Source organism: Gymnoscopelus braueri (genome assembly GCF_963280865.1).
Source record: "Gymnoscopelus braueri genome assembly, chromosome: 10".
Classification (NCBI taxonomy): Eukaryota; Metazoa; Chordata; class Actinopteri; order Myctophiformes; family Myctophidae; genus Gymnoscopelus; species Gymnoscopelus braueri.
The window spans coordinates 14662832-14686276 of record NC_137611.1 but is presented as its reverse complement, the minus strand read 5'-3'; the positions used below and the strand labels follow the sequence as shown (position 1 = coordinate 14686276).

Sequence of the window (23445 nt, the reverse complement as noted above, 5' to 3'; positions counted from 1 at the left end):
TATTCCAAGCCAACGTCGCTCTTCCATGGGCAGAGAGGGAGAGAGCGTAAGATTGCACTGGGGATAAAGGCTTGCGCAGTCTTCTTTTTTTCATCTGGCACAGTGATTGGTTTTATTAATGTAACGCCCAAACCACACCTATGCATAATGTAACGGGGTAGTGCAGGTGTTTTAGGGATAAGGCTGGTGTCGGAAGATAGCAACTCTTTGCACGCTTGCGCCATGCTATATCCCCAAGTAGTGGGTATAGCAACTTTGGCCGACAATAGGGCCCCAAGTGTCAAGTCTCAGGCCCCATCCACCGGGCAGGAGAGGTTTTTCTACAACAGAACTCGAGTAAATGTAAATGTAGTTACTGTGCGCCACTGAGTGAGGCTGTTAAGTGATAACCACCAAAATTACCCGTTTTCCCCAAAAAAACATACATCCAAAATGCACACTGCCACAGTACATGATGAGGCCTAGTTTTGAATTATTCAATGGCGCTTAAACAGGTTCCATCTGACTGCTCCCAAGAATGACAAAACACGTACAGTAAGATGAACATGAAATTAGAAGGCAATTCAAAACAGCAGCGTGCTTTCTTTTCTGTTTTGACAACAGTAACAAATTAGCATTTAATTGGATGAATACCATTTAAATTTAAAAGAATCCTCCCTGAAGTGTTCTCCACTGTAGAGAAGAAACCAGTACAAGTCAAAACTAAACGCAAGAGTGCCTCTCAGTTAGCGTTCCCCACAGCCCTTAACTTTTTAATCAATTAAAAGCCTGGCGCTCCATAAAATTAATGGCTGGGGTGTGTAGCTTCCTCTGCCGCTGCAGACACGCCGCCGTTCCCCGAAGTCAAGAGCGGTGTGCGATTTGACCTTCCACTTAATTAAAAACCAGGAAAAATCTGGATCATCTGGTGCTGCTGATGGAGTGGAGGATACAGCAGTGGACGCGGGGGAACTCTGGGGATGCGATGCTTTTGCCGTTGGCATTGTCATATTGAAATCAGAGAGGTTCCCCCAGTCCCTCCCTCTCACAGGAGGGGGAGGGGGGGTTTGGCGAGGGTCCCCATGCGTCCAGCCCGTTTCGAATGAGCACCGTTTTATACCGAAATTAGTCGATCTACAAGCTCACGGTGCGTCGCAAAGCGACGAGTTGTGAGCTGGTAGATCGACTATTTGCCGCGTGCGCCACTGGCGTGCAACTAAAGTATAAATCAGGCTTAATTACAAAGACGCGTTTCATAAAAGTTTGAATGACCTTTTATCCCATGATTCTCGGCCCACTAGCAGTGGGTATTATCCATTATCCAAACAGGTGACCCTCCCTCATGAGCAGAAGAGATGATCCAGACGTATCCTCCTTATCTTCACACGGGGCTCTAAATGTTACTCTCTTAATGAGATGACCGCACCATTGGAGAGATGGTGTGTGTGTGAGTGAGTGTATGTGCGTGCGTGCGCCTTTTCATTTGTGTGTGTGTGTGTGTGTGTGTGTGTGTGTGTGTGTGTGTGTGTGTGTGTGTGTGTGTGTGTGTGTGTGTGTGTGTGTGTGTGTGTGTGTGTGTGTGTGTGTGTGTGTGTGTGTGTGTGTGTGTGTGTGCTGGTGTGCTACGCTGGTGTATGTACTGTATGGGTGTGTGAGAGAGAGGGAGAGAGAGAGAGAGAGAGATGGAGATTGGAGGTCATTGGTAGACTATACTTAACATCACACAGGGCTGAACCAATTTTTGGTGTAATTGCTCGGGATGGTGGCGACCTTCATAGTTTTAAATGGTCTCCTTTAAAAATGTATAGTATATATAACAATATAATTTGTACAGAAGTATGCCAGCATCTATACCGCATGAAGGTAGTGCCAGTGTGTGTTATGATTACTAGACCGGTGCCCGATGCAAGTTGGGAATGATGCAAATACAGTACGGAATGCATGCCCCACCCTGTTATGAAATACCCATTATACCGTTGTCAGAGTACCCGTTGTAACGTCTGTCTGTCTGTCTGTCTGTCTGTCTGTCTGTGTCCTATGGAAAAGTCCTTGTGCAGTGGTAAACGTCTGTGGAGAATGTGCGGAGAATGTCGGAACTGACTGTGAAAAGTGGACTGACCGACTAATCAAATGGCAGGTGTGGGGAATTCGACAGGTGTGGGGGAATGCCATGGCAATCAATTGGCTCATTTGGGCCACGACCCGAGGCTTTCCTAGCGGTTCTGGACAACCGCCTATCCGACCGACTCTACGGCGTGCACTCAACTCCCTTGGGTCGTCGGTGATGCATGTGCCGAATTTGAAGTTGGTCGTCGAACGATTCTACAGATACGTGAATTACAGACGTACGTACAGAGATTCCGTGATAGTGGGCAAGATATTAGGGGTGTGCCGATACACTAATTTCACAATACGATACGATACACGATATTGGGCTCACGATATCGATACAATACGATATATGGCACTTTTTTATTATGAAAATATATGGGGGGGAAAAAAAGCTTATGAAAATATATGGGGGGGGGGGGGGGGAAAGCAAATGCAAACAAATACTTGTGTTTTTGCATTATTATTATTGGAAGAAAAAAAACGCCAAAACGATACATATCGTCATGAAAACGTATCGCAATATCGCAGGACGATATATCGGCACACCCCTACAAGATATATTTGTGAAATGATACAATGTGTCATAAAACTCAGTCAGTCAGCACTTCAGTAACTAGGTACACTAGGTTCATGTGGATGTGCAGCGCAACATCAGCAATATACAGTACAGTACTGTATGTATAGTCTACTGTACAATTCCCTCCATCTCTACAAGGACCCTGTCATCCACACCTTTATGTGTTAGAATGTGCTACAGAGATATACAGTACACACAGTACACACTGCACTGCTACTGTTTGACACTGTGCCTTCTTGTTGTTTGATTTTGTTTTCCCTGTTTCTTCTTTCTCTGTTCTTTACCCGTATAACGTTTGTCTTCTTGACAAATTGCAAAAAGGTTGTGAGCTCTACAACACAAAACAACAACAAAAAAAGGATTTCACCCACTCTTGAGTTGAAGATTAAGTTTAATTTGAAGTTGAAGTTATCTCTACGCCAGTGCCACCAAGACTCTATCCCTCTGCGCATTTATTATGAAAGAGAACATCTAAAAAAATCATATGATTCTAATTCTCCTAGTAGGCTATATAGCAGCTAGCCTCCATTCTGGTCCCTGAGTCTGCATGCAGACAGCAAGCCGCGAAACAAACCATATGAACCAAATCAAGTGTGCGCTGCGTGTGTGAAAGTAAGTTGAGCTGAAGGGGCTGGTTGACAGTTTGAAGAGGAAGACAGCTCTGGTACAGTACGTCTCGTCTCTCCGTGGCGTGTATACTTCCTGCCTAACCTTGGTTCCTCTGGGGCTGTTTCACGCAGCGCTGACAGGCTCACCATGTCCAACATGACATTTCTCCTTTGTGACAGCCGGGCGCAAATCCCTTGTATTCAAGACACGCTCGGGCTCAAAGGGGAAGAAGGAGCAACAGCACTTGTTAAGAAGAAAAGCTCTCTGAGTAACATGCTGAGAGAGAGGAGCGACGCCGCAGACTGTTTTAAGCATCATAGTTAGAACTGTGTGTGTCTTAATGTAATCCCTGTTCCTCTTCTCACGGCCTCTTCAACCTCTTTCATTTAATTTAAAGGTGTAAAAATAACACGAAGGAAATATTGTGTGTGTTGTTTAACCGTGGATGAGAGATTTGATAACATAATCATTGTAAAAAATAAAAATGTTTCCCATAGTCCCAACATTTTATAATAGGCTACGGACGGACTAAATATGTTTTACTATTTCATATCAAGTTGAATATTGCAAAAATACTCTTAATAAGAGGTCATAATATAATTAGATGTCAAAAAAATATCCTAATTATGCATTCCAGGATTGTAAACGAAATAATTATAGCACTATTTCAATAATCACAATATCCGTTTATTAAAATCTAACACAAGCCGTATTTTTGCAGCCTCATGGCAGATTAATGTTGCTCTGCCCTAACCACATTAAGTGTAATCAAATCCATTACAGTGTATTAGATAAATAAGGGCCCATGTGTAATAATCTCTGTCACATGTTCAGCAACGTATCCCAGAGGTAATTTATGAAATCCCGAGCAGAATGACACAACTGCAATTTATTGCAATTCCTCGACGGTACAGAATACATCACAGTGAACTCACGCTGTCAAGGAAAGTAAATATTTGGTGATGGAGAATTTGCGGTGGTGAAGAGCCTAAATGAGTCTAGTAGGCTACAGGGCAGATGGAGAATGAATTGAAACAGACTTCAACTGGGACATTGTTGTTTCTACTGGGAATTGACTCACATTATTGCGAAGTTGTGTGGAGTGTGTAGGCATATACTTTAGTCATTCTGTTTTGAAATGGGACAGAAATATCTTTTATTATTGATGACTGACTCACAAAGCAATACTTTGACAACAATGATTACTGACTAACCTATTTAGGAAAATGCAGTTAATTAATGAATGCTATTTTACACTTTGTCGTACGATGGTGTCGCTCTGTGAAAATAGCCGATCTGCAAGCTCACAACGCAAGCTATTTCAGAACAATTCTGCATTCTATTCCATGCTGTTCTTAGCGATTTTTAACATTGTTGAAAATACTTGAAAAAGTTTGAAAATCTTGGGATATTTCTTTTTATATATTTTGGTAATTTTCACCTATAATGACATGCTCAAAATATGGACGCCAGGGTTGAAAACGGTTCAAATTAAAGCTATTAGTTTGTGCGTTGGACTGTGCTCAACTATTGGATGCTGGCCATGTGTGCTGAATTCCAAGACACATTTTATTTACATGTTTTCCCCCAAAAATGAGACCCTTCAGCCTCCATCATATTGCTGTAAGCGATATCTGCAGCACCATTCATCTCCATATACTACACTGACCATTAACCTCCCCCTGGGAACACTACATGCCCAAGGTTAAGTCCTGTAATGGCCGACCATGCTGTATAAATACATACTGAGGTTCCCTGTAGAACTTTTTATCGCCAAAACCCACTCGAAGCTACAGCTTGTTTCTTGACAGCTGAGTGGAGATGAAGGCTGCAGAGAGCAAACTTTGGTCCGGCTGAAAGTTTTACTGATCAATGCCCAGAACGCCACGGAACCTGGCTGACACAGTACGACCCATCCATCCCCCAAAATCATACTAGGAGGGGTGGGGATTCTGGCGAAGGCTTTTTGAAGTCTTGCGTGTGTGAGCTTCAGTGATGAATTGGAGCCTACATGGGCTTTGACACTTGGGGGACCGTTTCATTTAAAACATCCAGGAAGTCGGCCTTGCTGTCGGCTTCGATCGTTCAAGCCGTAACGCGGGCTTTCCATTCAACTCTTTTCAGAGCTTTGTTTTCCCAAAAAAAACATCCAAAACAATTGCTTGCCAACTGCTGTTCCAAAACATTGTCCACCGTCGAAAACAATGGTGACAACAGCGATGCCTGAAATAGGCATCACTGACAGCATGAAATTAAAATTAATTAGGAAGGTTTTTTCGCCTTGAGTGCTGGGGTCGATAAAATGATTATTAGTATAATAATAATAGCATAATCAGTATATTAATGAGTATTTCATGATTAAGCTTTCAAATTATTCAAGTATGTAATTGCTGATAAGCAGCCTGTGCTGGATCTGGAAATAATTGGTTCAACCTAGATTTAACATACAAATCTTTTAAGTTGATAAAATAAGAATTAAACTCTATATGTACTTCATTGACCGGGGTGCCCCAGGGTTCTGTACTTTCCCCCTCCCCCCCTCCTTTCTCCTCTCTACACCATGATCTCTTTGTCAAAAAAATTCTCTTATTTTTGCTGAATGTTCCCCTATTCATGTGCTAAGGTTCATGTAGGGTGCTTAGGGTGCTTGGGTGAATGTGGTGAAATCCACCATATGGGGTACTTGTCATTCCAAACATGTTGCGCCTTCAACATCCAGTCGTCTAGTGTGACATGCTAATTTAACAAGGTGATATGATGAAACCGAGCTGTAAACCCTGCAAGCAATTTATGTAACTCAGCGTCCTTCTCCGCACAACTGTGGAGTGACACAATTCTACACAGATGGACACTGATAAAAACTAAGTTGTCGTAGAAGATCCACATCGAAATAGTCTGAGACATGACTTTGATCACTGTAGGCTACTTAAAACCAGGATTTGAACCCGCATGTGCCTCGAAATTCCTACTGCTGAGCTAATGATACAGAAGGTCTGTTTGGGCTGAGGATAAATTGCATTTTGAGCTTCATACAACACCTCTTGTCAACCAGTAGTGGTCCTACCCGACCACAGGATACAGTCCATTTCTCAATAGAAAAACAGATAGCTCTGAGCTTGTAAATCGGCAATTTTTCGGCGTGGGATACCGCCACGCAACCTATAGTATAAATCAGGCATAACATAAAAACCTGTAATTGCAATAAGGATCTTTCCACTGTTCGCCCTCAGCAACAGGTAGATCAACTACAACCAGTTGTGTTAGTTATATCGGATTAATACACTCTACCATACAGATTGGTTAAAATAAAGATTTATTCACAAAAAAAAAGTTATGGATTGAAGCTTTAAGGTTGCACAACACTCAACCTAAAAATAAGATATTAATGCCAGGATATGGTCCTCCAAATCAGGGGGATTCCATTTCTCTTTTTCTTTTTGGACATGAAAAGGGGGTCTTGAAGTTGAACCATTATCAAAATGGGGGCTTTAACATTATTTTCTTTATTAAATTGCGGGGCTTTGAGAAGGAGAAGAATGTGTTCTGTAAGAAAGCTGGAGCATTAAAAGATGTGACATTTTGAGACGATAAGGTGCCGGATGCCACCGGCAAGCCATGTGACTTGTTTTAAATGAGTTCTAAGCTCCCAGATTGGAACCATTTGCCCCACGCACGCACGCACGCACGCACGCACGCACGCACGCACGCACGCACGCACGCACGCACGCACGCACGCACGCACGCACGCACGCACGCACGCACGCACGCACGCACGCACGCACGCACACACTTCTGTATCCCAGTATGCATTTAACCTACCCCCATCCCAATTGCCCAGGTATGTATTCAACGCTGCAGGCTTTGGGTCTCAGGCTTCTCTTACTTATGCACAGAAAAATAGCTGATCTACAAGCTCAGAACGCGTCGCAGCAGCGGCGCGTTCTGAGCTTGTAGATCGGCTATTTTTCGGCGCGGGACACCGGCACGCAACCTAATTATGAATCAGGCATAACATAAAAACCTGGAATTGTAATAAGGATCCTTCCACTGTTCGCCCTCAGCAAACACCTCCCCAGAAATGAATTCCTGTGTCAACAACAAGCCATTTGAGCAAGAACAAGGGGAATTCAGCCAACGTAACGACTTTGACAGCGCTATATACCCCCGATATCCATTCTTTTTGTATATTGGATGGCATTGAACTTCTTTTTGCCCACGAGGGTCTCTTGTCAACAGCGTCACCTCATTACAGTGGGCCGTGTCACCGTGAAATTGAAGAGTCCGATTAGAGGGCCTTGTTTTTCAGGCGCCGCGGCCAATTCCAGCCATTCGTCCCGGGTGCGTAATGCAATACATCTCGAGCAAATTGTTTGCGTCTCTTCTCCTCCTCGAAATATGAAGTAGCCCCGCCTGCCTGCCACGAGGCTTTCCAAATTGCCAGAGAAATATTAAGGGATGGATCACAAGTTAATTCTCACACGGCTCTGCAAATTGTTCCCTGCCGAGGCTGAAATGAGATTTGAATTTGCCACGTTCGCGGCCCCGGCTGCTGTACCCACCTCTGTACGCCTGTGATTTGACAGGGCCTATTATTGAGGTTATATGCATTGATGTGGGCATATAGTATGGTCATGTCTAGGACCACCCCCCCCTCCCCATCCCCCCACCCCCATACCCCTCAGCCCTCCTCTTCATTGAGTGCTTCCTCATTCATACAATGCACCGCAAGGCTAAGCCGCAAAGACAAAGGAACCACGATGGGAGAACATATTAATATGAAAATTAGTGGGTGGGTGGTACTAGACCACCTGTGTGTATAGATATATAATATATATGTGTGTGTGTGTGTGTGTGTGTGTGTGTGTGTGTGTGTGTGTGTGTGTGTGTGTGTGTGTGTGTGTGTGTGTGTGTGTGTGTGTGTGTGTGTGTGCGTGCGTCCCTCCCGCCAAGATGGAAAATACAATTCAAAACCACTTTTCGGTTTAACATTTCACGTCATGTTTGCATGAAAAACTGTGCCTTTCCCTAGCCTGATAACATGATATACATGCATGCATGCAGACATGCATGCACGCACAAGCACACGCGTGCACACGCACTTACACACAAATGCACACACACTGAAGCTGATGATGTATTCATTCATACATACATATAGACACAGCCGTGCAGATATGTACTATAAATGGGTGCTAATTGTACGTCAAAACGTAAATGCTGTAATGTATGCTGTACACATCATACTGTAGAATGAACCCATATGAGACCCCTATATCTGACACACGACAGGTAAAGCTTGATCATACAATTAACCGAGCAAAAGGACATCTTGATATTCCAATTCCACGGCTGCATGCCGGGTCCTCGGGGGTGCAATTTATGTTGATGCGCTCTCCTCTCTGACTCCCCATTTATTATTTACAAAGAATGCCCCGGCCTTAAATTAGCTCTAATTAAACATTGGAGACCTGGGAACATGATTGGCAGCAAACATCACCACGTGTGTCAGACATCTGGGGGGGAGATAAGGCTCGTCGAGGGGAACCGGGTGGGTATAGCGATGGAGGGGGGGGTGGGGGGGCTTTGTAGGGGTGTAGCGGAGTAACACCAGGGGGTCGTTTGAACCTGCACTTGAACCTGACTTTCCAACTCTGTCAATCAAGCCGGCTACAACTGTCACGGTTCACAGGGCAGATGCTTAGAGGGCTGCAGCGGTGAAAGGGCTGCATGCACGTGTGTGTGTGTGTGAGAGTGTGATGCCGATGTATGGGGAACTGTGGAGTTGGGTGCACATACATACGGTATATAATATATGCACATTTCCTATTGTTGTCGGGCAGAAACCTTGTATTTGTCTCAAAAACATATCCTAACTCCGCCCCCCTTTTAACCCTGTCAGATGCAGAGAAGCTTGTCCATGCCTTTATCCTCCTCTAGACTGGACTACTGCTGCAACACACTCTTCATTGGGATTCCTGGCAAGAGTATTCAGAAGCTGCGATACATCCAGAGCAGCGCTGCCAGGATCCTAATGAGAGTCCGTATAAGCATGAACACACACACACACACACACCCATCCAATTCTCATTGCACTGGATCCCCGTTTCAGCCAAGATCTACTAACTACATGGCCGTGCTAATTACTCATAACTGCATAAATGGACATGCCCCTCCCTACCTACAAAACCTAATTGAGCCTACCTGGTATTGGTATCAAAATATACTTAAAGTACCAAAAGTAAAAGTACTCATTGTGCAGAATGTCCCGTATCACAAGGTATCATAATGTATAAAATGTATCAGAATCTTTTGAAAATAGCAGATCTACAAGCTCACAACGCGTCGCGACGCGTTGTGAGCTTGTAGATCGGCTATTTTCAAATAGACAAAGTTTAAATAGGGTATTAAATGTATGTAAATAGTGGTTAATGTATGTTTTGTAATAATATTAGTAACTAGTAACTAAAGTTTAAAAAATAGGCCTAATTGTAGTGAAGTAAAAAGGTACAATGTTTGAGATGACATGTAGTGGAGTAGAAGTAAAAGTATTGAACATTGGAAATACTCCAGTAAAGTAAAATTACCTAAAAATTGTACTGAAGTACAGTACTTGAGTAAATGTACTACTTTACTAAGTTACTTTCCACCACTGAAGGTCACAGCCGTTGCAGGAGGTGGAACCTACAACCTCTGAGCTACATATGTATGAGCGTCTCTTCCCACGCTGCCCTTACAGCGAGTACTACTGCTCTCTGTTGACGCACAGTCCAAAGAATGCTTGAAGACGTCAGTGTTGTGCTTGTCATAATCACTAGTGCTCAACGCAGCACATCTGTCAAATCTATCGCCTCCTCCAAGAAACATGGAGTAAAATCCATCCAAGACATGCAGTGCCATCTTATTGCTGAATGCTCAAAAGAACTATTGATTAATTTCTATGGTGTGTGTGTGCGTGTGGTACGTGTGTGTGGTGCGTGTGTGTGTGTTGCGTGTGCGCGTGCATGTGCATGTGTGTGTGTGCGTGTACGTGTGCGCATGTGCGTGCATGTGTGTGTATGTGTGTCTGCGTGAGTGCATGCGTGCGTGTTTGTGTGTGTGTGTGTGTGTGTGTGTGTGTGTGTGTGTGTGTGTGTGTGTGTGTGTGTGTGTATATATATATACATATACAGTATACATCGTCTCTGTCGGGGTGGAAACCACTTGTTACTTTTCAGGAGCAAAAGCAGCAGATCTACAGGCTCAAGACGAGTCGCTTTGCGCCGCGTTTCGAGCTTGTAGATCTGCTACTTTTGATGCTTTTGTGCGACACTGTAGTATGATCAAGTAGGGCGTTACGAAAACACACAAAGAGTTAGAATATGAAGATAAGAGGCTTCTGCCAGACATCAACGATATATATATATTATCACTGGTGTTGCATTATCATGTATTCCTGTGTGTGAAGCAGGTGAGAAGCACACTGATCTACAGTACAGCATGTGGAATGAAAGCACTGCAGACCTCCAAACTCTTTCAAGGAGTCTTTGAAGTGTGAGACTCAGTTCAAATTTAATGTGTGATATACAGGCTAATCCCTCCAGGAATTGAGGAAGTGTGAGAACTTGGCTAGGGGGGGTTGGCTGAAAAGAATGAATAAAAACATGTCCATCTGCAGTGGTGGAAAAGGTACTCAAATGTTTTAACTTGAGTAAAAGTATCAATACCGCAATGTAGAGATCCTCTGTTACAAGTAAAAGTCCGGTGTTCAAAATCTACAAAGTAACTAAAGTTACTAAATATTTGTAGTGGAGTAAAAGTACAATATTTTGCCTCTCAGATGTAGTGGAGTAGAAGTAAAAGTACTGAAAATTTTAAATACTCCAGTAAAGTCAAAAATACCTCGAAATTGTAATAAGTGCAGTACTTTTTCCACCAATGTCCATCTGTAAGAATACATCGTCGGGTGGAAACATCTTATGTCCAAAACTGTTACTTTGCAGGATTTGGATTCAAAAGTAGCAAAAAATAAAATTTTGCGATGCGTTTTGAGCTTATAGATTGGCTACTTTTGCTACTTTTGTGACACTGTGTATGACAAGTATCCTTAATTTACCAAAGAAACATAAAAAGGATCACTTTTTTCTGCATGATAGCAACGATATATATGTTTTTGCAGATGAATTGACTATTAACTAGAAATGATGCTCAGTAGAGCACAGACCTCTGCCCAAAATAACAGTTTGAGTATACAGAGCTTATGGTGCGGCACCACCACATCCCCCTTTTGACCAATAGAACTTCATGATGCATTAGTCTACACATGTGATTCAAGTTTCTTCATTAGGATAAACCCCTTGAGATGTACCATCTCCTTTTCCAGGGGATCCCAACATAAATACATGTCACAGTCGTTACATGTGTACAGAGTAGACAAAAACAAATCATATATACTGTACACGCCTACATACACAGACAAAACAGGCCAGAGCTTTGTATGCTATGACTGTGTTTATATCTTTAAATATATATATATTTTTTTTCTAATATAATCTATGCAAATGAATGTGCTGCCAATGACGCCCACCCATGGACAGATATGAACTATAGCTCTTAGCTATCTCTGGTGCGATACTAATACTGTAAAAATAAACGAATACAGAAAGAAAATCCATTCACAACTGTTCAAGATATCATGCTACCATACTGTACTACAGTATGTATATGCTACGGTTCAGAGCTTGAATCACTTGTTATATATAAATGTACTTTGTCGTATAGCTGATCATTCATCATTGTCTTATACAATCTTACAACGCATCGCATCTCGTTGTGAGCTTGTAGATCAGCTATTTCTACTGTTTTTGAAAATGAATCCATTTTGAACATAACATTTGACATAGGACATCAGCTCTGACAAATCAGCAGGATTGATTATTAGTGTGTGGTACCAATGCATTAATTATTAGGCACCAATGCAAGCGCAGACCAAAATGTGCTTACATTCATAGCATGGCTTCATTTTCTGCAGAATCAGATGCACATCCTCACAGTCTCCTCCTAAAACCTTGCTTTAACTGGTACGGTATATGCATCATAATCTGCAGGGAGGTGATATAATGAAGTATGCTAATAAAAAGAGCACCTCACTTTAGACTAGAGAGATTTCCAAAAGGTCATTATCACCACCCATTTAACAATGCTATAGAATTCCTGCAAAAGATTACATTTAATTGAACACTGGGGAGGGGGTACTATTACTCTTAAACTGCACAGGTCACCGTATGACATGTTATATGCTGTTGTTTAAAGTTTAATTTGACCTCGAGGAGGTATCGAATAGGTATAGAAAAGAGATACGGGACAAACAGCAGACAGCAGGAGAAAGAGAGAGAGAGAGAGAGAGAGAGAGAGAGAGAGAGAGAGAGAGAAAGAGAGAGAGAAAGGGGGGGGTAGGGGGGTAGACATAGAAGGGGAAGGGTAGAAAAAAGAGAGACAGAAAAGGCAGGGTTGGGGGAAATAGAGTACGGAGAGGGGAAAGGAAGAGAGATGAGAGAAATAGCACATTAGCACTTATGGATTAGCTGCCTTTTCTGTTCCCAGGCCCTGGTTACAACCCCTGCAGATGTGCCCGTGCTCTGAGCGAGCAGGACTGCCGAAGCCGACCGGGCAGTGGTCATGTCTTAATTAACGAGGAGACATCTGATCAATAAGTAAAGAACGATGGAGGGGCAGACGTGAAAGGTGGGACAGCCCCATGCGGTTCAAGGTTTTTGTTTTCCGTTGATGTGGAATAACATTAGGAATCAATAACCACTGTATGCACTCTGATGACTTTATACAGGGGAGAAAGCATGTGAGGGAAGACGAAGAATATGCTTTTGCTTTATCTAGACAAGAGACAAGACAGCCTTGCTAAAGGCAAAGGTCAATAAAAGTGAGAAATGCTGATCAGGAATTCTATATCCTAAGAATGGTGTCTTTAAAACATAGAAGAATTCAGTCGGTAAGAGTGTCTACATTTTGACCTACTACTAGCAATTAAAGAAAATCACTTTGTGTCCGTCTATTTTGCCGCCGGAGGAAATGCCACGTCTTTTAAAAAAGGTGGCTCGCTCAAATTGGAATAAAGGACTTTATGGTGACGTATTGAACTGGCGAAATCTAGTATCCACCCAAAGCCAGAGCATCACACCACACATCACATTGGCCACCTTACACAGCAAATATGTAGCCGCCTTTCTGACTGAAGCTGGTGGAGCTTTCTGGGGTTAGAAAAAGAAAAAGGAAAAGAAAGAGAGAAAATAAAAAAAAATATGTCCTGGACAGGATGGTCATTCTGTGATAAGGCTTTCACATTTGGATGTGGCCAGAAGGCTGCTGAGCCTGCTGGAAAAGGAAACACTAATCAGCCTCTCCCTGACTTCCTCCATCCCACTCCCCTTGCAAGTGAGTTACTGATCCACCGCTGGACAGAAATCGTATGTTTATTTTCTTTTCTTTCTCGGCACAAACTTTTGGTGGAAAATTGAATTTGATGCCCGAGGGCACAGGATGGAGAATTGGGCAAAATTGCTTATTTTCCCTGCAACCCACCTTTTGCTGCTCTTTCTAATGAATGGCCAAATAAGATATCTGCGGGAGATGGTATGCTGTGCCGGGAAACCAGGCCTTGCAATTTAAAGCCCATCAATTCATGTTTTACAGCACCAGTAGTGTGTCTATTGGGAGAGTTCGTCGGACCGAGGCATTGGAATTTTCCTCTGATGGGGCTGGAGAGGGAATTCCACCTGCCGCCATCGCTAATTAGTAAATCACCTACTCGACATCTGAGGTAATATCTGAGTTCATTGTACAAAATGTGATAGTGTTCGACGCTAAAACCCACCAATGAACACCAAATAGCCATAGCATCTGGCTGCATTTTGCTATTGTAAAATGGATTTAAAAAAGAAATGAACACAGCAAAAATAGCCAACCTACAAGCAAATCTACAAGAATCAACGAGAAATCTACATGGAAATGTTTTATAATAATGCTCAATTTATTTTTATTTTTATATATATACCTTTTTGGTCTATCCCCCCCCCCCCTTTGAAAACGTGTGGACTAGTCTATGCATGCAAAATCTGTCCAGTGTTGCATCCAGTGTCCCCTGTCATTCCTCCGTTTCTTGTCATTTTTCATTGTGCTGTCCAATAAAACAGAAATACCCTGAAATGTAACCTTTCCAAAGGGAAAGAAAATGCCTTACAGACAATTCCATCAATCCTCTGACTAGATCATTGACATAGAATGTCATTTAAGGCTGACATCTCTACACTGCTCAAACATAAAAACCATTAAAAAAAGAAATGTAATGTCGTAAATTATGCTAAGTATATTATTTCCTAGTACAGTACTGTATATTCCATCAGTCCAGTCATCTCTGGGAAACCTGGGATACGTTGGATTTGGAAGAGGCGCCTGGCTGGGGTTTGGAATGTTTACAAGTATCTCTCTGCTCCGCCGATGTGTCCCCGATGGTTACCATTTAATCAGCTGCAAATGCTCTTAATTACAAGATTAGTCTCCCACCAATTAGCGCAGGGTGCTAATGGTTCTAATCCGCTACCGAAGTCAACTGAATTCTAATTAGGGACTAACTGTTTTCAATTCACCTAGGGCCCATCTGATGGGTCATTACCAACCGTAGTTATTCTCACATAAACCAACTGGAGCAAGCTACATTGGTCCCATTTGGAAAACCAGCTGTAGGAGTTTTATGACTGCCATGTGGTCCATTTGCATGCGCCATGAAATTACATTGTTTTTATTCCTTTAATAAACTTCTGCAGTGGCTTGATGATGGAAATGGCGTACATGACAAACCTTGAAAGTTGTCTTTACTGCATCGTGGACCCAACCTTTACTTGAGTTATACGTTGGGGTTATCACTTGAGTTGAGTGGTTAAGTATATATGAATCAGTGCTTCAATCAAGGAGCCTGCTGGGAAATAATGACTTCACATACATTTTAATGTTTGCTTGCTATCTTAGAACCTCTTACGTATGCAATACAAATTGCAAATAATATAATTTTATAGACATAATTCCGATGCAGAGGACGGCGTCATAGCCGTGGGTCTCTCATATTTCACGCTGAGAGCACGCTGCCAATATCAGTCAGAGGAAAGGCATTTCATCTGAAAGTAAAGTATAGCAGCCTTGGGTCTTTTATTTGTGTGAATTCCAGTGGAAACCTCTCTTCTAGACTACTAGTTTGGTCTAATTGAATGCCCTGTGGGTCTGTTGAACACTGTAGAAGGTTTTGCAACCTCATTATTCATAATACCTCTATAATTGATTATGTTTTTTTAAGCCCCACAAAATAAACACTGGTGTGCTATTTTGAGAAACTGCGTAAATCTAATGCTGTGTCACACTTACATATTATGTTGGTTTTCTGCCATCACAGTAATGCCTGATACTTCTACTTGGCTGCTCGTTGTATCGCGCACAGAAAATAGCTAATCTACAAGCTCACAACGTGTCGCAGTGCAATGTGTTGTGAGCTTGTAGATCGGCTACTCAAGCAACACTTGAGTATAACTTAAGTATAAATCACCCACACCAACCAAACATAGAATACCAAACTTTTCCTTTGCATATATGATTGTGGACACCCAAGTTCTCCGTATGCACAGGAATCCACTAGTAAGTATACTGAACATTAATTTACATCACAATTTTCAATAACAGGAAACTTTTTGTTAGTTTTTTAATCGAACTGACAGTGAACTTTTAAAGCAACAAGTTAGCATTAACTTTGTATTGAACTCCCCTGGGCTCGTGATTTGTGGCACTATGATGGAAGCATTACGCGGCGGGGTTATGAGATGAAAGCATAATAATGATGAGGGTCTCTAATGAAACAGGCGAGAGAGAATATTAAAATCTTCTCCCCTGCACCGACGAGACGACCCGAGACTGGTGCTATTTTCCATTAACTGTCCTTGTCACGTTAGGGTTATATGCAAAGTAATAGCATGCGGGAGGGTTAGAGTTTAATTGTAGCTCACACTGTGATTTCATTCGCTCGTATTGTTTTCTGTGAAAGGTTTTTTGTGACCAAATAAACCAGATAGAAGCTCAGTGCTGCATGAAAAAGTCTAATGAGGATACTGTAGAATCACGTGTTGTCATCTGAGTCATCATGACAAATCACAATACACAGCAACAGGCGGGCAGGGTCTTTAAAATTCACTTAGGGACTTTCACTTGTAGCCTGAATCCACTCCGACACCCACACGCTCGCACGCACGCTCGCACGCACCATAGACTGTAAAAATGAATGGACAATATGTGACGCAGTTGGTTTCTACAGACCGTAAATGAAGCAGATTTTTCAACTATTTGAAATCCGCCATCTTTAATATATACAAAAAAGCACCCGGAAATAGCAACCGGAAATCAATCCCTAAATGATTGCTATTGGGTTGGATAGCTTGTCAATCAAGAGCGGGGGGCGGGAAATGAATGCTATTGGTTGTGTAGGTTGTCCAATCAAATCATCCCGCCCCTCCAAGAGCATAACCTACTTTATCGTCAATTTTAAAATATATGGGACCATGATTTACCAAAACGCATATCACGATGATTGAAAGAAGACTTTAAACTAGCGACTGGAAGCATATAGTAATTATGACAATGTTTATTAAGGTAAGAAAATCAAGTCTAAAGTTCGTCAAAAACCCACCCACTTTGCATTGAGAGAAATTCTTTCTGACACCAGCAGGGGTAAAAGAGCTAAACTACAGGCCATTCATATGAACTGTCACTTGAACTCATTTCCTATATGGACTCAATTTCAGAACAGGAAGCTGCACCCTTGGCACGCACGCACGCACGCACATACATACAAACACACACACAGAAAGCCAGCGGCGGGGTCTTACCTGCCCTGAACCTTGATGTCGGAGATGGCGTAGAAGTATCTGGACAGGTTGTTCTCGTCCACCATGGTGGCGCCCGTGGCCGGCTTCAGCAGCTTAATCCTCAGGTCGGTGATGGTGAAGAAGTCCCGCAGGTTCTTGGTGGTGTCCAGCTGGCCGTAGAGCGACGCCATGTTGTGCAGCCGCGGCCCGGCGAACAGCGCGAAGCGGTCCTTGATCTCGAAGCGCACCGTCTTGTCGTTCTTCCACACGTAGCCCCGCGAGTAGTCCTCTGTGCAGATGATGTCCAGCAGGGTGCGCTGCGTCAGCTCGTTCACCGTCTTGGGCTCCATGGTGAAGGCCTCCAGGCAGTCGGTGGCGTAGAACTGGTAGGGGGTCCAGGTCCGGCCGTAGTCCAGCGACTTCTCCAGGACCATCTGCTCGGGGCGGCCGGACTCGAAGGTCAGCACGATGTCGTCGGTGAGCTCGATGGTCTTGTTCCAGGACAGCGTGATGTTGACCTGCAGGGGCTTGGGGTGCTTCCTCCAGGACGTGGACTGCCAGAAGGTCGTGGGGTTGCGACCCTCAAAGTCAAACATGAGCTCCGGAGGGTGGGCCAGCTCATCGGTGCTGGCGTCACATTCGTTGTTGCACATGTAGGGGTTCTCCTATGGAAACATGATGCAGATAGACGGTGTGAGTGCACGTTAAAATGGCAATATCTACATTAGAATACAATACAATATGCTATAAATATCTACAAGCTGTTTCCTCTGGAGGAAACGATGCAATGCTTACAGCAGGCTACTCGGTGTCATTTTAAGAAGGACATTTGAACCTCTCACATGGAAAAAAAAACTTGTTTATGACATGGCTTTAATGCTAAATCAATAAAGTGCTATACTGTAACTTCAGCGCTGAATCAATGAAGTGGAGAAGCAGAGCTGTAACCCCATGGTTGAAGTTGCCCAAGTAACAGCTTGGCCGTGTAGATCGTACATAGTAAAACCCTGGGTGTCCATTTAACTCTGAGAGCTGTACAAATGGACCAGAATGTTAGATTAATACTCAGGACTTTGCTGTGTACCTTCCAACACTATTTACAGAAAGAAAAGAGAAGAAGAAGCCTCCTGCCTGGTATAAGGTGATACATTGCTATGCCACAAAGGGATCTATCTTTTGAATAAGTGTTTTTGAAATGAGCCCTCGTTCTCGTGTTCCCCCAGAATCACATAAGCACGGCTTTAAATATGGAGCTCGTAGACGTTTCAAATGTCTCCACAGGGGTCTCATGGTCTGTCGTGATTCTGTGCCCCACGTTAGGTAAGGATTTATGTTCACATTGTGGCCTAAGATGCATATCTTATAGACAATATCTCTCAGACAATTTATACTTGGTCGTAAGACAACGTAGCACGACGGAGCTTAAATTCAGCATTACAATCTGCAGCTGCGGAACGTAGCAGGACCTATAGAGCTGCTGAAGACGTTGACCTCCTCATCAGCAATGTAACTGCGAGTCCCGTATTCTCTTTCGGCACCACTCCTGTCTACGTTGCCACCCAAATTGCCAGTGTAATTGATATTCCTGTGTGGTGCTGCCGGTCGAGATGGCACTGGAATTCCGATGAGTGGGTTCTTATGAAACACGCAAAGGGACATGCATTTTTCATGGGCTCGCGTCTGCCCTGCGCCATCAACATCCACCCAGTGTGTGTGTGTGTGTGTGTGTGTGTGTGTGTGTGTGTGTGTGTGTGTGTGTGTGTGTGTGTGTGGTGTGTGTGTGTGTGTGTGTGTGTGGGTTAGTTTGTGTGGGTTAGTTTGTCTGTGTTGTGTGTGTGTGTGTGTGTGTGTGTGCGTGTGCGCGCGTGTGTGCGCGTGTGGGCGTGCACATGTTTGTGTATGAGAGAGGGACTGTGCAGCTTCTCCATGTGTATGTTTGTGTATGCATGAGGAAGAAAACAAGACAGAGAGTGAGAGTAAATAGAACGAAGGACTGTGTGTCAGAGAGATGGAGGGAGAGAAGAAAGAGAGAGAGAGGGAGTGTTTGTCCATGTGTGTCAGCGTATATATATGAGAGAGAGAGAGAGAGAGAGAGAGAGAGAGAGAGAGAGAGAGATTGTCCACTTGTCAGCGTATGAGAGAGAGAGAGAGAGAGAGAGAGTGTCTGTGTTTGCATGCAAGAGAGAGAAAGAAAGAGAGAGAGAAAGAAAGAAAGAAAGAAAGAAAGAGAGAAAGAAAGAAAGAGAGAGGGAGTGAGTGTTTGTCCATGTGTCAGTGTAGAGTGTGTGTGTGAGAGAGAGAAAGAGAGAGAGTCACACTGCAATTGACATTCACCTCACCTCTGCTCCGTGAACAATGAGACTAAGCGCTGATGAGATTCAGATCAACTGTAAGGCAGCTCGATAATCAGCAATCACACCACACTCTGCTCGTGAAATTACCTAAAGGTGAAGATGATAGCATTTGCAACGTCGCTCCACTGTTATCTCTGTCTGTGAGCTTCTCAATTCACCCACACCAAACCAAACCAAACCATACTCACACGCTTTGGGGGGTTTAAAGATAACACTGCAGATAACACTGTAGCCTGCCCTGCACGGCCTGGCTCTTTAATCACGTAGAAGACACAGAGGAAGGATGAGAGAAAGAGAAAGAGGGGAAAAGGTAGAAGGAAGGAAAGAAAGAAAGAAAGAAAGATAGAAAAAGACAGACAGACAGACAGAAAGAACGAAAGATGGACATAAAAGAAGGGAAAAAAGGATGGCTTTGCTCTACTGAAGGAATCCATTTGAAGGTCCATCACAGTTGCACTAATAAAAGCCCGACCGATAACCCAGGAATGAGAGGAAGGAATCAGAGATACTGTACTGATACAGATCAGGCTTGCACGGTATACAGTCGACAGTATGTGGCTTTTATCCCCTGAGGGAGCCATGCTATGCTATCTGGGTGGCTTCCACCAGCGACCTGTTCCTGGGCCAGGGGAGATAAGCAGGTGATAAGCAGTGGTGTAAAGTAACTAAGTACATTTACTCAAGTACTGTACTTAAGTAGTCTACACCTTTGAGGAATTTTTACTTTACTGGAGTATTTACAGTTTTGAATACTTCTCAGAGGCAAATATTTTTACTCCACTGCAATTATTTGAAAACTTTAGTTACTAGTTACTTTGCAGATATAAATTATCATATTATAAAACATACATTAACCACTTTAGCCTTATACCTACCGATTTACAAGCTGACAACGCGTCATATCGCGACGCGTTGTGAGCTTGTAGATCTGCTATTTTCAAACATTTTAGTACTTTTACTTTTGGTACTTTAAGAACATTTTGATACCAATACTTTAGTACTTTTACTCAAGTACATTTTGAATTCCAGACTTTTACTTGTAACAGAGTACTTCTACATTGCAGTATCGATACTTTTCCTTAAGTAAAACATTTGAGTACCTTTTCAACCACTGGTGATAAGGTAGAACATGTCGCTCCCTTAAATAGCTGATCTACAAGCTCACGGGACGCGTTGTGAGCTTGTAGATCTGCAAAATATTTTCAGCCTAACTAGTGCGCAAATAAGAGTAAATCACATTTTATATGCTGCTGCAAGGCAAGGAGAGGAGAGAGAGAGAGAGAGAGAGAGAGAGAGAGAGAGAGAGAGAGAGAGAGAGAGAGAGAGAGAGAGAGAGAGAGAGAGAGAGAGAGAGAGAGAGAGAGAGAGAGAGAGAGATCACTTAAAAATCCAAAGTGACAAAACCCATCCTCACAGGCACCACATCAAGAGAGGGAGAGAGAGAGCATAAAACAGAGAGAAACAGAGGAACAGAGGAACTGTGTTGCGTACTTTGTTCCTAAATGAAATATCGTCATTAAAAAAAGCACCCTTAAAGCCTCTTGAAAGGACAAACTTTCGTTCTTCCTCTCAAACCTGTAAACATACAGTACCAGTACCAAAGACATGTCAACCCGCAAATACAAGCTCAGAGAGAGAGAGAGAGAGAGAGAGAGAGAGAGAGAGGAGAGAGAGAGAGAGGAGAGAGAGAGAGAGAGAGAGAGTAAAAATCCAAAGTGACAAAACCCATCCTCACAAGAGAGAGAGAGAGAGCATAACGGGCCATTCACAAAGGACGCTGATAGGCAGCCAGTGCCATTCAGTGTTGTTGCGCTCTGGTGTCGTGAGCACAGCGGGTTAGATTCCACTGTCTGCTGCCTCCGCTCAAAGTTCAACTGCAGCTGACCTGTCAACACGCGGCCGATAGCGAGAGAGAGAGTGGGCGGGACACACAGAATGAGTTGTATATGTGTGTTACTATGTGACTGAAACCCCCCCGAGTCCAGTCAAACACTAAACCGTGATAGGTGCTAGGTGAGCAGAGTGGAGCTCTCCATGGTTCTGAGTAGTGCTGGACAGGTGAGCCCTGTCCATGGTTCTAAACCACATGGAACTGTGAGCTGTCCATGGTTGCAGAGTAGTACTGGACATGTGAGCTCTGTCCATGGTTCTAAACCACACAGCTCCCTTATCCATGGAACAGATCATTGTTTGAGTCTCCTGGTATGACAATAAACACTTTAGAGATGCATGACAGATAACCCTGAATGTAATCATGCTTATGTTGTAAGTTACAACATTCTGCATTCATGACACATTATCTAAGCACTTCTGCTTTTCAGAAACAACACTACATTGCTGCCTACATACAGTATAGGCTATGCAACATAGACGACTATGATCCATTACACTTAAAGGTGATGGGCACGGTTGGGAGAACGCAGTGTCGGGTATGGGGGCTTTCACATACTGTAGGAAGGGCCTACACGCCCGAAGGGTGCTTTCTTGTAACTCTTTTTTTTCTTTTTTTGGGCGGTGAAACCATCCCTATAAGTGGTGAGGTTTGGATATTTGTACAACAAATCCTGCGCTGTGATTGGCCAAAAATGTACCCCGCCTAACCCTGCACCGTGATTGGCCAATCACAATCTATTCAGGACTGTGATTGGCCAGTGTCACATGACACATGTGCATAGCCCTATATAAGAAACCATAACCATAACCATAACCATAACATAAATTTGTTCTTTTTAAGTTATGGTTTCTTCCATCATAAAGAGTGTTTCAATAAATGTATTTATTTTTTGTACATGATTGGTTGACTCCATTCAGTATTGTGATTAGCTAGCAAGACACCGCCCACTTCACACAGGGTGTGATTTCTCTTTTTGTGTCAAGTTTGAAGGCAATTTGACAACCGGTCTGCTATATGAGCTGGTACTGGACACACATACAGGCTGGCTCAGGGGCCCTCCTCGAGTTATAATAGTGAAGATTAGGCCTTATTTAATACAGATTTGCATGATGAAACCTCCGTTTTCAATTGGGTCTACCAGGATTGTAAACAAACAATAGGCATCACTACTGTGCACTGATATATACCTTATCAGGGAGGCAGCACTGGCTCGCTAGGCTAACCAGGATGACACTATAAACAAAGATGGATGCCAATATTTATTTTTGCCGCTTATTTGCTCTCTACTTGCACTAATCATAGTGGTAAATTGCCACCTATTCCATGTCCTGTGTGAATGGAGAGTAAGAGAGAGAGAGAGAGAGAGAGAGAGAGAGAGAGAGTTTTAGAGAGAGTTTTAGAGAGAGAGAGAGAGAGAGAGAGAGACAGAGAGAGAGAGAGAGAGAGAGAGAGAGAGAGGGTAACAGGAAGGATGTTGGCTGCCTGGGCTGGGCCAGAGGGACAGTAAATTGTAAAGGGTGTCAACCGTTTACCCTCAGTGTGTGTCGAGCCTCATTATATTCTCCACTCGTACCTCGCCAACCTTGGAGGTATGACATTACGTAAAGAGAGAGAGAGAAAAAAAGAGGGAGAGAGAGAGAGAGAGAGAGAGAAAGAGAGAGAGAGAGACCTCTAGTCATTAAGAGTGCATTTTGTTTCATTTGATGCCATGGATTGGTCGAGGTGGGAGGGGAGACCTCTCTCAAAGATTCCTATGTGCGAGGTTAATGACCAAAAAAGAACACGAATAATAATATAATTCCCGCCGTGAACCCCAGAGTAAATACACAACGTGAAAATAAATAAATAAATAAAAAAGAAATATTTGGATCATCGCTCTAAAAGCAAAGAAGCACCGGAGGCTGGTTGAAATGCGCTACATAAATTGAATCCATAATCTTTCTATTTACTGCACAGTAAATAGAAGGCCTCCCTGACGCCTGCAGGGTTTCAGGTATATGTGTGATCAGTGAGAAATGGTGGAGCCAT

The 23445-nt window shown here is 43.2% G+C and overlaps 1 protein-coding gene across 1 annotated transcript in view; it reads right to left on the bottom strand.

The window, feature by feature from the left end:
* LOC308093379 (netrin-G1-like) overlaps window positions 1-23445 on the bottom strand; it is a gene marked incomplete at both ends in the record, with an annotated part of 137315 nt that overhangs the window by 55501 nt on the left and 58369 nt on the right. The window contains one exon of the mRNA XM_080439715.1: window positions 17191-17834. Coding sequence (XP_080295841.1) covers window positions 17191-17834 — 644 coding nt within the window. The remainder of the gene's footprint in view (window positions 1-17190; window positions 17835-23445) is intronic.